Genomic DNA, 13748 nt, shown 5'->3' on the forward strand with positions numbered 1-13748 from the left:
CGGATGGTTACCTATTTGTGAAATGGACAGTTGCTGATTATGCACAGTGTGTATCACAACCCAGCAAGATCCATTATGCATGCACACAACAAACCAAGGAAGTCTTTCAGAATATCAGGTTGCATGCTTACTGGATCATGGACCTTGAATCTGTAACCCAAGTTTCTATACCCAAACTAGGTGGTGACAGCTAAGTATTTTCTAAGTCATGATTTGCCTTTAACCCCACCCCAAATAACTACTTTTGCAACTAGTCCCTCTAAGCATCCCTTCCGAAACATCACTGTTCTTAAATCTCACTATCTTATTCTTCCTCATTTTAAATACTCTAGTTCTTACTTTCAGGGAGTTACAAATGTACAGGAAATAGTCACATTTTCTTCAGAGTACCATGACACGGCCCTACACACCCTTCTGTCTTAACCAACTCCTTCGTAACAGCAACAAAGGTTTGTTCCAAATATAGTCTGCTTTTTCTGCAGAGTATATAAAACATCATCAGTTTCCATCTGCAATTGCCTTTCTCTGCTTTAATCCATAAACACAGAAACAGAGGGAGTAAAGACTGATTGAGACCTTCAAGAATCAATCTTCCATTTCACATATCAGCAGGAAATACGAGAGCAATGTTCCTGATCACAGGTATCCTGTAGACTCTCCAAGACTGCTTAGACTTATCGTTAACGGCAATCTCCCATCAGTAATGGGGTGACAGGGTTGTGTCAGTTGCCGATTATCCTGCGAAATCAGAGGACTAGGACAGGTAAGAACAAGTGAACACCTACTTTTTCCTCCAGATAGTATTAGTTGTCACACTGACTGAAAACCCTGTACATGTTGCGTTGAACTGAGCTCACCTTGACACGTATCCAGAGTTCTTGACATCACTCCAGCTGCTGTCTTTAACATCTCCACAAGTGGGCTCATATTTACTATCAGTCTGACACTGTGTTTCAGATTCCTTCCGCAGCTAACAAAGGTTACCAAAACAAGAACAAAAACCAAACAAACAAAAAAATTCAACTCCTTGAGTACTTGAGACCAGTTTGTAACCCTAGATATGACATTTGATAATTTCAGTGTAAATATCTCCAGAGACGTCAGATAAGGTTGAAGCAGTCTAATCTGCTTGCTGAAGCAGTCAAGCAAATTGTACATGGCAGCTGACAGCCTTCACAGATAGATTAAAGAATAAATTTAGACTTTTGATTTTGTTATCTCATTAGTTATTAACTTATTAATACTACTCATTGCAGACTCAAAACCGAAAGAATAGGCTAGAATAACACCTTCTGTATTCAGAAAAAAAATACTTACTCTGCTGTAAGGATGGGGATGGAAGAGTTTGCGTACAATAAAAGTTGTGGCCACAATGCAAAATACAATGGTGCCAACAATTTCTTTCCACCAGTGAAGCAGAAGAACAGGATCTTTTTTGCGAATGTTTTTGTAATTTGTATCATCAAAAAATCTGACAGTGATCTGGGTGCTACGTTTATTTCTCTCTCTCTTGTAGTAGGGTAAGTAATAACCATTATCTGTGTATAAAAGACAGAAAGAGGGCATAGGTTTATTTGCAGGTAATTACAAAACAATTTTGTCTTCTCATTAATAGGTTTCCTCAAGAGACACATGGTATTTTTGTTTGCATGCTCCATGATTTTAAATGGCACATAAGCAAATTCAGTTAATCAAGGTTGTGGACTCCATGGCAACTAGGCCTCCCATCAAAGTTTACTACTTCAGAAGGCCTGACCACTGATAGTTTTAAACCAGAGTATCTTCCATATGGAAAACTCTATACCTCCAGGCTGAGTCTCTAGCACTGTTAGCAAATTCTGAAAAAAATAATTCACAAGCTTTTTCCGCTCGGACCAACTATCAGTGGCAATGGCAGTACACACAATACCTCTGCAGTAGGAATTTCTGGCACTCAGAAGTGCTTTGTGTGGCACTAATTGTACATACACCGCAATTTGGAAATCCTAGTTTGGGCAATAATTTCCCAGTTCATTAAATGTTGAAAAAATACACATATTTAAGATCAAACATATGGCCATTTATTGAATTTCACAGATAATAAATGGGCAAACCTGGCTATTTGAAACAGTTCAAAATTTGGAACTTCCACCTACCATATGGATACTGCAGGACTGAAAGTGCTCCATTACTGTACTCTTCGTGAGAATACTTGTCATTGCTGAGACACTTATCAAACTCATCAGACCCCACCAACACTGGAGTCCTGGAAGGAGAATCTAAGCATACAAATGACACAATTTTCTGAGCTGAATTGTTACAAAAATTCTGTTCTTTTATTAATTTAATGAGAACTCCAATTGCATAATCTTAGAAAACATCTCTTGGACCAGATCACAAGAACCGAAATTAATCCAAGGAAACATTAAGAAGGGTATTTTAAGGTAACAGTTACTTAACACCTCTCCCCCTTACCAAAATACTAGTTTTGGACAAGTCAATTCACTCATATTCACATCGCTGCAAAAAACTACTTCTTTTTGTTGAAAAATTTGATTTAGAAGACCCAACACTTCATTACTAAAAAAGACCCTGTCAAATCCATACTAAAAGAAAGCAGACATTAAACATTTAATTAGAAAAAAATTAAACAATTAATAAAGCACAGAGATAGTTCCTGAACTGGTTTACAGCTGGAAACATTAGACTAGTTTGAAACATATTGGAAATCAGAAAGATGTCCTGTCTTTTCAGAGCTAAGACAGTATATGAAACTCTGAATTGTTACTTACGGATTAAAGGTTTCCATTTGACTTTGGGGAGAGGAATAATTGCATTATCGTTCCTGGATTCCAGAGCCTTTGGGTTGGTTGGGAATTTCTCAGAAATTCTGACTGATGACTGAAGATACAACTGGCCCCTGTACATACCTAAGTAATAAACCAGAGAGCATATTAGTCTTAAGATCTCATTCTCTTCACTCCTGAATAAAATTGCCCAGTTAAAATACATGGTTAAAAACATTTCTGAAAACGTTTCTTTATATTCTGAGAATCTGCGATACTGATTCTGATTGCTAGGCTGGACGAATTCCAGTAATATGTTCCCTCTGTTCTAGAAAAGCAAGAGACCAGGACATCTCGTTTTCACTGTTGGAGAGCCGGTGCTACAGAAAAATGCCGGCAGTTTTTAAGAGCTATAAAGAGCTTGGGCTTTGCATAGGTAAGACTTCTTTCAAACTTCCTACCCTTGTTAATGCTGGTACAGACTACTCTTCAACAGCCATTACCAGGAAGGCTGGAACAACCTGGCTTCTTCCTAGTGTTATACTTTATCTGTGTAACCACTAACAGGAAAGCTACAAGGTGTAAAGACTTATAGAAAAAGGCTAAGGCAAACAAAGTCTTAGAAAACCAAAGCACGTTTACCTCCCAGAGACAGCTGAGAGGAAGAAGGACCTGGAACCACTCTATTTCAAATTGTCACAAACCACATCAAATGAATTCTGACAGCTAGATGAAAACTTAGCCACATAAAATCTTAACTGAAATTTTTTCATGGTAAGTTACCATAATCAGTGTAGAGGAAAAAATGAATGCAACAAATTAGCGTGCTGGAGGGAGATCCTGCTTATTGCTTACAGAGCAGTAAGACTGCCTTATTAACTATAAACCTATCTTTAAAAGTTTCAAGACTTTCAATCATCTCCAATGTACTGAAACTACAAAGCAGTGAATGTTTCAGAATCAATCAAAATGGGAAAGATTTATGGTTTTGAAATGTTTTGGTTTTGAAAAATTAAAAAAGGAAAAAAAAAAAAATCAATCTTTTAACTATCACTGTTTAGGCTAAACTGTCATAGATACTAAATTCTGCCATAGCCAAAGGCATGCTGTACCTTCTGTAACTGTCAGAATTTCCAAGATGGGTACACAGAACTCTAACTGTGAATGACAACAGCAAAGATGACCAGAGCAGGCTAGGAAGAGATGAGAACATATCTCTACCTTTTGAAGTCTTTAAATCAAGTCAAGGTGCCTTTTTTAGGATATATGTTATTGAAGCCTCAATTTTGGGGCTTTATAAAGCAATGTGGGTTGAATTTAACAGCTTTCATTATGCAGAATATCAGACTGGACATGTTACAGCAACTCTTAACAGTAATCTACCAGTACAGAAAGATCTGCTTTATTACAACCTCAACAGAGAAAAGAATAACATTTACTACAGAAAATGCTGCAGTCAGTGTCTCACCCAAATAGACACTGGATTCTGTGGCCCCTCTGGCAGCTTCCACAAGATCTTCCTCATCTTCCAATACTTCATTGTTCGCAGTGTAACTTGTGTCATCAAATAGACTGATTGGAATTACTTTGCCATCCTTAACCAGCCATGCAGAAGCAATTGGAGTGCAAAACTGAAGAAGAGAGAGGTAACTGGAAAATTAATGTTGTATTAACTAGATATTATGTAAGAATAATGCTAAACAATGTGCTTAAATTCCTTGGGTTTAGTTTTTGTAACAGATGTAGCAGCTCAAAGTCAGAACTTCAGTTAAAAAAAGTTACAAGCAGATGTGTGCTTCTTTACAAAGACAGCACCTGAAACCCAAGATGAAAGATCTCATCTATGATGCTGCAAAACTTCTACTTTTGTAACATTTAATATTCTGTCTTTTCCCCTACCTGGTATTCCCATTCCAGATGTCCTCCTTGTTTGTTAAAAGCCATCACCTTCCAGTCAGCTACTGAGACCTTTATCACTGTATCTTTCATCATGGCTTCCTGCTCATCCACATCCGAAATAATTTTTGTTTCTTCCTTGTTCATATTTGATTTAAAATTGCTCTCAATATATCCTGCTCTAGTTTCAATATCTGGGACATAGCGCAGCTCAAAGTGACCAACGCTGAAATTCCACCTTAAAGAAAAAGAGAAAAACTTTATAGAAACAACTTACATATTCCAAGGAAGTCCCAAATCCCTTGTCCAGAAGATTCTTAAACTGAATTACCTATATTTGGCCCACATTTTCACATTAAACTCAGACTGTCAGATGAACACAGCTGTACCAGGAGGGGGAGTGCTACACCAGAACACAAACCAAACAAGCTGAGAAATCTTACCCAACATGATGATGGGCGAGTTGAGAAAACAACTGGTGAAGTAGGGCCAATGGCATTAGAGGTTTAGTATATGGAAAGGACAATTAAAATCATCAAGTAGTACAGCTGGGTCTGTTTAGTAGGAAAACTTTATTTAGCTGATGAAAGCAACAAGTATAAAGCATTTAGGAAGCAGCTTTCTACACAAGACATGTATCTCTTCATTAATAAAGCGGATTTAATTTGAAACGTAAGGTTTTTCAAGCTGAGGGAGGGACAATGCCTTTTTTTTTTTTTTTTGCCTTTTTTTTAATCCCACACACAACCTAACACAGGATTTCTTTGACTGGTACTTCATGAAACCAGGACTGCTCATGTCCCATAGGTTAACACCGAAAAAAGACAACTGAGTAAGTAACACAGAGTTGTCTTGCAGAGCCAAAAGCTCTTTAATTTTTGTAAACCAACAAATTAGGGCAGAAACTGAAAATCATTTTCAGAAAGAGAAAGAATAATTATTTTCCTTTTTCCATGATATAGACCAACGCTGTAGAGAAGATACAGAAGGGAAAGGATTGCAAGTTTGTGTCTCCAACAGCAAGAAGGGGGAAAACATTTCCTGAGCAGTATGTTTGGTACCCAAAGTTTCTTAGGGCCAGTCTGGCAACCACCAGGAGCCCAAACTGTCTCCTTAAAGAATTTACAACCTTATGGTAAAAGTTTGGCATATTTTATATACTCAGTTGATCTATTAAAAATTTTTCTTTCTCTGGATTAAAAACCCAGATCTATCCTATAAACTCCACAGCAGCCATACCATGTCACCAGGAAAGCACCTCTGTTTCTGACTACAAAGACAGGAAGATTCTGGTGCTCAAGATGCCATACTATATTTTTGAAAGAGATGTATGAAGGAAAAAGTATGTTTTTATAACATACCTCTCCCTGCCAGTATCAGTCTCCAAGAACTGCGGAACCCAAGATTTCTCTTTTCAGACATCTGATCTGCTAATCTATTGGAGTTCTAATTAGGTTCTCTCTGATAGACTACGGATGCACAACCTGTCAAATCCTGCTGCAAACAGAAGAGGGAGCAGGCGAACAGGGAATAACTAGTTCTCCACTAAATTGTTGGGCAGCTATTGTATCTATGTATGGCAACCAGCCTTTTAGACTTGTATTTTATGAAGTGGGAGTTGTTTGGGGTTTTTTTTAGTAGAATACATGTCTGTGTTTTTATAGAAATCTTGATGTATTAAAACTTCAATGTGACAGCATTAGGAAAGTCACAGACTGAACCAGTTTCTACAGCTTGTAAAGAACAGACCACCTACGTTATGAAATGAACAAAGTAGATTTAAGAATGGGACTTTTTTAAAAGTAAGACTGATGACGTTTTAAAATATCAACTTAAAATGAAAGCTAAAGACATCAAGTATGAAAAAAACAGCGACAGTTACCGTGAGTAGGTAAAGAACTTAAAAGTGAATCAGTAGGTCATAAGAAGACTTTTAAACTGTCTCCTTTTGTACAAAAATCAACAGTTGGAACAAATATTAGTGACATTTGCCTTGTGCAGTAAAGCAGTGACAAACTCTTTTGACATATGCAAGGACAAGGAAAACAATTTTCATTTGATTTAGAGGGAATACATATGTGCACATCTTTTCTGTCTGATCATCTATAAAACTGAAGTTCAAGACATTTTTCAAAAGCAATGAAGAGCAAAGGGGTTAGATCCTAGCCAACAGCCTGGTGCATTCCTTTAGTTAACAATCTAAACTCCCTTGTGCAATTCCTACACTAATGAGAGTAAAAAGAAGGTAAAACCCTTAAAACATTACGTATTAAGAACTTATCTCTATTGGATTGTTTCTGAACAATTCTTATGCTTACTTTTCATTGCCACTGCGTGGTCCAACAGCACGGACTGTTTTCTGGGTTCGGTGTAATAGGAGTGTCTCTTCCTGCTCTGTTTCATCGTCATCCCACCGGCGACAGCCCATAGCTGAGCAGATGTACTTCACCTAAGGGATAAGGCAAGAGACTTGCACATGCTTTGAAGTTCTGAAGAACTTCAAGACAAATAAATGTAATCAACAGCAGTATTCAAAGCTAACAATCCTTACAACATATTTTTGGCTCACAGGCTATTTGGAGCTCCGTGATTTTAGATGCTCAACTTGAGGGATGTTGAAAAGCCTGGTTTAAGAGATAAGGACTTTTCAGAACTCAAATTTTCAAAAGATTCTAGTAAGTCTACAGTTTGGGCTATTTTGACTACCTTTTGACTGTATTTTGCACGTATGCCTACTTCTAACAGAAAGAAATCTTAACTCTCTCTTTTCCCACCATTTCTATGGACATCAAGAGAACATTCCTACAAGACCCACAGTATAATTCTGCTTTCGTGCCACATTTGTCTCAGCATAACTCTATTAGCTTCAAATGAAGTACTATCGATTTATATAAAATAGTTCAGAGCCTTACACCTTTGCCTTGCCAGCTATTAAATGGGAAAGAAGACCTTATTTAACTCTCACAGTGACACAGACTTTGCAAGAGTCCCGATCTTGAACAGAATTTGTATTATATGGGCAACTGTATTTTGAAAAGGAAGTTGAACACACTTTCAGAAAGTCTGAATCAACATCATACTGCCAAAGACAACAGACTGCCCAAACTCTTAACGAGGAAGAGTAAGGAACTATTTCCTGTATGAAGCACCTTTGCTACTGTGAGCATAAGCCAGGAATCAAAGCAGAAACTGAAATTTCCACTTCTTGAACACTGGGGGAGGAGCAGTCTGTTGGTGCATAGTGCCCTCTGCTATCAATGAGGAAATCAAAATGATTTCATTAACTTTTGTTTTGGATCTATGCTCTTTATCACTACTGACTACTCTACACCATGCCATAGAAGTGTTTTACATTAAAATGTATGGTAAAAATGAAAAACCTGATTTTGTGGAAAACAAACATTGGAAGTTTAATAGTTCTGAAACTTTTTAACTTGTTTTGAAATGCACCAACATTTCTGATTTAGCAGATGTCTGTTCTTCACTACACAAAGTTTCTACAAGCATTTTAATGACATCTGACACTAATGAGGGGGAGAGAGATGTCAGTTCTAGGACTCTGAATAATGCAATTCCTGTGCTTTTTCTAGCCTTTTTTCCTTCCGTGTTTTTTCAAAATACACAACTTTTAACCAATGGATTTTGGAAGAAAAATACGTTCTGAACTAGTCAGATAGCAAGTAGTTTTCAACTTAAGTTTTTGGAGATAGTAAACTCACTGAAAACAACTACAAGTCTTAAACTTTTGCTTATGTTGAATGTTTTTCTTGTTTTCAACCAGCTATCTCTCATTAGTTCTGAAAAATCTGAAATTAGTTGTGAAACAAGTGTGTCACTTAAAGCCTTCTTTGATATGCAGTTAAGCTGAACAGCAAAGATCAAGCAGAGCTATATGATCAAGCTGAACTCCTCTCCCAGCTCAGTAGAGAAAGGGGTCATCCCTCTTTTCTCCCCTCACTCACCTCTGGTCACAACCACCCCGTCCCTTCCCTTGTGCTAGCTCTGGCACTCCCCAACCCCTTGCTGAGCTGGCTACAGCTAACCCAGCACAAAACTAACCCAATAAAAAGCGAACAGTTTTCTGTTGGGTTAGCAAGTTGAATCAACTTAGCAAAGTGGGAGACAAGTGTTAAAGCCAGCACAGGGGATACAGCAGGAGCTCACAGGCAGGAGAAGATTGCAGTGGGGGCTCAGCCATACCATCTAACTGCACCAGCTGTTAGCCTTACTCCAGCCCACTGCAGCTGTTGCCCAGAAAACTCAGATTCTGCTCTTTTGTGCCACACAGTTGTACACTTAAGTTGTACTGCAGTTTCAATCTCAAGAGCAACCTATTTGCAAGGCAGTGCTTGAAACACACACCCAGAAGGCAACTTTTCAGGCTCTTACCTTCCCTGAGTATGAGCTCAGCCCATAGGTCGTCAAAGACTTTCCCCCAACTAAGACAACATCCTCGCCAAATTTGTAGGATGACTCGAGAAGAGATTCAACTGTGAAAGGAACCGCTTCCATGCTCTCTCGATCCCGATCCCACTGGAAAAGGTCCCCATCCAAGGAAGGGATTATCATCTTATTTCCAAATACCTAAAATAATTGAATTGAAGGTTAGCTACCATTTAACCACAATTTTATCAAAACACACAGATCACAAATGGAAACAGAAATGCTGTATAAACAAGTACAGTGCATTATATTCCAGTATCCTATTTTATGGTTTTGTATCCCAGAGTCTTATTTTTCAAAGTTATACTGAAGACAGAAAACTTTCAGGCATTCAAATCAAATCCATATTTCAGTATTCTTAACTAAAAAACAGTTCAGCATGTGACACTTCTTCCACTTTAAGCAAAATATTTTATAGCTCAATCAGTTGATAGATTAGTATTAATCCAAACTGTAGAAAATATAATACTGGGAGAAGCATTCTTGAAGAGACAGTCACTGGTTAAAGTGCAAGTTTTGCAGATTATTTGTGTAGTTTCAAGACACTGGCATTGTAGGTAAAGTTCTACTTCATTGTGTTTTTTTTTCTGGAGCTAGTTTGCTGCTAAACACAGAATCAATCGCTCTCTCTAGATCAGAAGACTGAATTCGGTTTTAAAAGAAAAGCTGAGGCTCTTTTGCAATTAGTGACTACCCCAGAACATCTACTGTCCTGTAAAGCAGAGAGCGCAATTATCACTGAGATCAGAGCTCACATTTCACCTTTGCCTTCCCAGACAGTTAAACCTAACTTCTCCTCCCCAGAATTTCTTATGTTTTAGTATACCATTCCTTTAAAATTTGCCTGGCTTTTTGTTTAAACACACAAGTAAAAAAAAAAATAATCTTCACCAGGATACGGCATTTCATCCATTAACACTGAGATTTTCAAGCAGATCCTAGTTCGGAAGTATGAGTCATTGTCAATGAGTACTAAGGGACTTATTAAGAAACTCATTATCAGCATGATAGACCATAACTAATACTGTGGAGCCACAGTGGCTGTGCCCGCCAAGAACAGTGAGAAACCGTAGTCCACATAATCTTAGCTTTTGAGGATATGGATTAACATGGAAGATTTTAATGCTTTTTCAGAACCTCTGTCCATTTGGGCAGTATCCTACAACATAATTACATTATATTCAGACACTTTACACATTAGGATTTAAAGACTACTTCTGGTACATGTATATTAGTCACTTCAAACAAAGTATTCCTGCTCAGACTCCAAGGCACAGATGTGTATTACGAAGCCACAAAAAAGATCCAGAAGGTTTCTGGTTATTATTTCTGGAACCACTGTGAGGATCTGAAACCACTTTTCTTTCATGATTAAAATTCTCTATAACATGAGACTTTTTATTCTTACTAATTGGGTCACAGACAAGGAAACAGCATTAAGCAAAGCTGGGATTCACCTAAACAGGAAGGGAAAGACAGATCTTGTAAATGCGTGCATGTCATGACTGTTTGACACATCTCATTCAAAGAGAAAATTCAGGTGCGTTACCCAACAATGCTGGTGACTTATTTGAGATCCCTAAAGGATCCAACACTGATGCTTTCTGGCTTTGAAAAGCCTCATGATGACTGACAAAATAAAAACTCCTCTCAGGAGCACAATGTGTAATTGAAGTGATGATAAAAGTAAACCGTCGAGAGTAGCTGTGAAGTGCTTTACAAAGCAAAATGAGGTATGTTCTTTCCCTCCCAGATATTCACCTTATGGCAAAACAGGCGAAACATCGTAGAAGAAACATTGCATGAGATCTGTGATGCACAAGAAATGTTGCATTATGGCCTACCGTTGGGCAGGAAAAATACACACACACACAGGTCTATACATATGCTTACAAAAATAAACTAACAAAAAAGCAAAAAATTTTGCAGGGAGGGGTCATTTGTAGAAATCACCTGATCAGTGGAAAAATAAAGCAAATAAGGTTTACATAAACATTCATATTTAAGAGCAGCCTTGTGATCTTGAGAAACAAAGGCATGCAGATTTTGGAAAACACCTTTTTAAAAACAAAAGATGCCAGTGCCAAAGTTGCAGCTGTAACCATGTTAGAGTATCTTGTTAAAACATTCAGCACAGAAAAGTAATATCGTAAAATGTTTTTGTAATATATAATTTCAGAAATGCATAATAGTTTTGATGACAACTTTTAGACTCTGCAGCTGTTACTTTGCATTAATAAATCTTCTCTAAGGTTTCTTCCTGCACGTGGTCCAGATACCTGTGAGTAGTTTGGAGGCCCACGCTCTCCTCCAGCAATATGAGATATTCCATACATAAATAAGAATGAACAGCAAAGGTTCTTTTTACAAGCAGTTTTCCAAATACACAAAAGCCAAACCAGCTCCTGTACTACTGTTTCAGCACACAGAGCCCAAGCCCGGCAAACCTAGCCATCAACAGAATTCAAGTCGGATCCTGAAGAAATTCTACTGGCCATCAGTCAGCTGAATTCATGTAGCGTGATCAAACTAGATGTGTGCCACTGGTAGCTAGACAGCCACTTGCAAGTTCAGACTTTCAGATACGCTTGCTGGAATCCACAACCGCAATGGCTTTGTAACACAGCATGCTCCAAGGGCTGCAGACCACCCCATCAGTTTGTGAACAGAGGAGGCAGCGGTGCAAACTGCCCAGGAATCACTGCCGAGCAAGGAAGACTCTCGGTGGGTAACTCTGCAAGCTCTGGGGACAGCATGACACACGTCACCTCAAGTGCTTCCCTTGTGCTCTTGCTCCAGGGCCTGAGGAGGAAATTTTCCACTAGCAAACAACAGGCAAAATGTTGGCCATTTCTGGGAACCACACGCCCAAATTCCCAACACGCATGAAGCTCACTCAGCAACACGCACTTGTATACTCCCAAGATATGGGTCAAATCAGGTCATGGCTTGTGTGCCTTCAAAAATTCCCTGACAGTGGGGCACTGTCTGCTCATCTGTTAAAACCTCGGTCCCCATAAGCTGCAGAGGACAGACGAGACTGTTTCGGTCATCTCTGCTGATCAGCTGCCCGTGCTCCCAACCTTGAGGGTGCCTACAGGAACAGCACGACCTGCCTGACATTGGGAAAGAAAGGCTGAGAAAAGACACAACTGCTGCTGGTGAACACATCAGGAAAGGGAGCGCAGGCAGCAGAAAGAGCTATTGCATTGAGGACAATGCCAGAGTACGAGCAGATGGGGTTAAACTGACCGTTAAGTAAGTGCAAGCCAGACATATAGGCTACTCATCATCACAAACGTGGTATTTCACAACAGAAACTGAGAACAGAGGGGGAAAAAAAAAATCACCTTCTTTTAAGATGAATCTATCTATAAATGGGATTACATGATATAGTGCTGACAAGGGACTGCACCTGATTACCACAAAGGTCGTCTTTTACTAAAAAAGCTTTGTTTGAAGAATGGGGCAGGTATGCAAATGTGCATACTTGCAGGTGCCCACATACACATGTAACAAAAGGCATTTGTGTCCACTTGCGCTGACATCTTTTAAAAGAGCAGTTTAGCCAGAGGCTTTAGAAGGACATTAATAATAACAACTCCTATACGAGTTATGCAGCTCATTCTCTAGTACATCAGTAGCAGCAAAGGGACTTTCCTTGAAAGTACTAGCAACGAGCATCGGCATGCAGCTCAGGTAAAGGAATGACATCACCCTGTATCTCAAAAGCATTACCTCATCTCCTAATCCAAGGAGTGAGTCACCCAGGCAGTCAGCTGCAAATCTCTTGGCACAGAAAATGTAGGTTACCACGATGCACTTACACATTCCTCTGATCTGTCAATGTAAATAGCTATTTGTTCAGCTTCACTGGTCAGCAATATGGCACATAATTGTTAAGTGGCTTGTCTTTCAGAAGTAACACTTAAAAAACCCCCCCACATTAACTATCGAGCCCTAAATGAGACGCTGCTCTTTTGCTCATTAAGAGTTTGAAGCTGAAGTTCTCCATTGGTTCGGCGCAGGGTGCCGCAGCCCTATCAGCAGCGCTGGCTGCTCAATCTCCAGGCCGACGGGTGAGGTAATGCAGTTTCTAAAAAGCCTTCACAAAAAAGCAAAAAAGCATAACGATCCGAAATGGCATACGCTACCAGGGAATTTGCTGTCTAGACTCTTTACTGGAAAGGAGGGCACTGCACACGAGGTTCCACGGCAGGTTGATCGGTGCAGGAAGAAAGCTGCTGATTTGTAGCAGTGGAGGAAAGAAAAAAAGAAAGAAAATATCGTGTAAACAGAGATCAAAACAAGCTGAAGTACTAAAGCTTCCATGAGCTGTTTAACAGTAAGTGTGACATTCATTTCCCATGCCTAACACTTTATCACAAGAAGCAAAAATCAAGCCTGCTCACATGCAGGCACATCTGAGACAAGTCTGGTGCCAAAATGGTCAATATTATCATTTACAGATGGGCTGAACTTTCCAATAACTCTGAGGAAATAACTGAGCACAGGTAAAATTTTTCCTTAGAACAGGAAATGTTATGTCTTTCTGTTTTTCTAACACTTCAGTTTGTGCTTTTCAAACCTTACTCTTACCATAAACTGCAAGAGCTTAATTCCAGTTACTAATTAACTGAGACT

The 13748-nt window shown here is 38.9% G+C and overlaps 1 protein-coding gene across 2 annotated transcripts in view; it reads right to left on the minus strand.

The window, feature by feature from the left end:
• Positions 1 to 13748, minus strand: part of EIF2AK3 (eukaryotic translation initiation factor 2 alpha kinase 3) — a 44685-nt gene that overhangs the window by 13594 nt on the left and 17343 nt on the right. The window contains exons 3-10 of one of the 2 annotated variants that reach the window (XM_069796461.1): positions 9051 to 9245; positions 6980 to 7110; positions 4665 to 4899; positions 4234 to 4396; positions 2772 to 2909; positions 2136 to 2258; positions 1318 to 1538; positions 858 to 970 (exon numbers count right to left, since the gene is read on the minus strand). In XM_069796461.1, the coding sequence (XP_069652562.1) occupies positions 858 to 970; positions 1318 to 1538; positions 2136 to 2258; positions 2772 to 2909; positions 4234 to 4396; positions 4665 to 4899; positions 6980 to 7110; positions 9051 to 9245 (1319 nt within the window). The remainder of the gene's footprint in view (positions 1 to 857; positions 971 to 1317; positions 1539 to 2135; positions 2259 to 2771; positions 2910 to 4233; positions 4397 to 4664; positions 4900 to 6979; positions 7111 to 9050; positions 9246 to 13748) is intronic. The other variant, XM_069796471.1, reaches the window with a different exon arrangement.

This window comes from Haliaeetus albicilla, chromosome 1, assembly GCF_947461875.1.
Source record: "Haliaeetus albicilla chromosome 1, bHalAlb1.1, whole genome shotgun sequence".
Lineage (NCBI taxonomy): Eukaryota > Metazoa > Chordata > Aves > Accipitriformes > Accipitridae > Haliaeetus > Haliaeetus albicilla.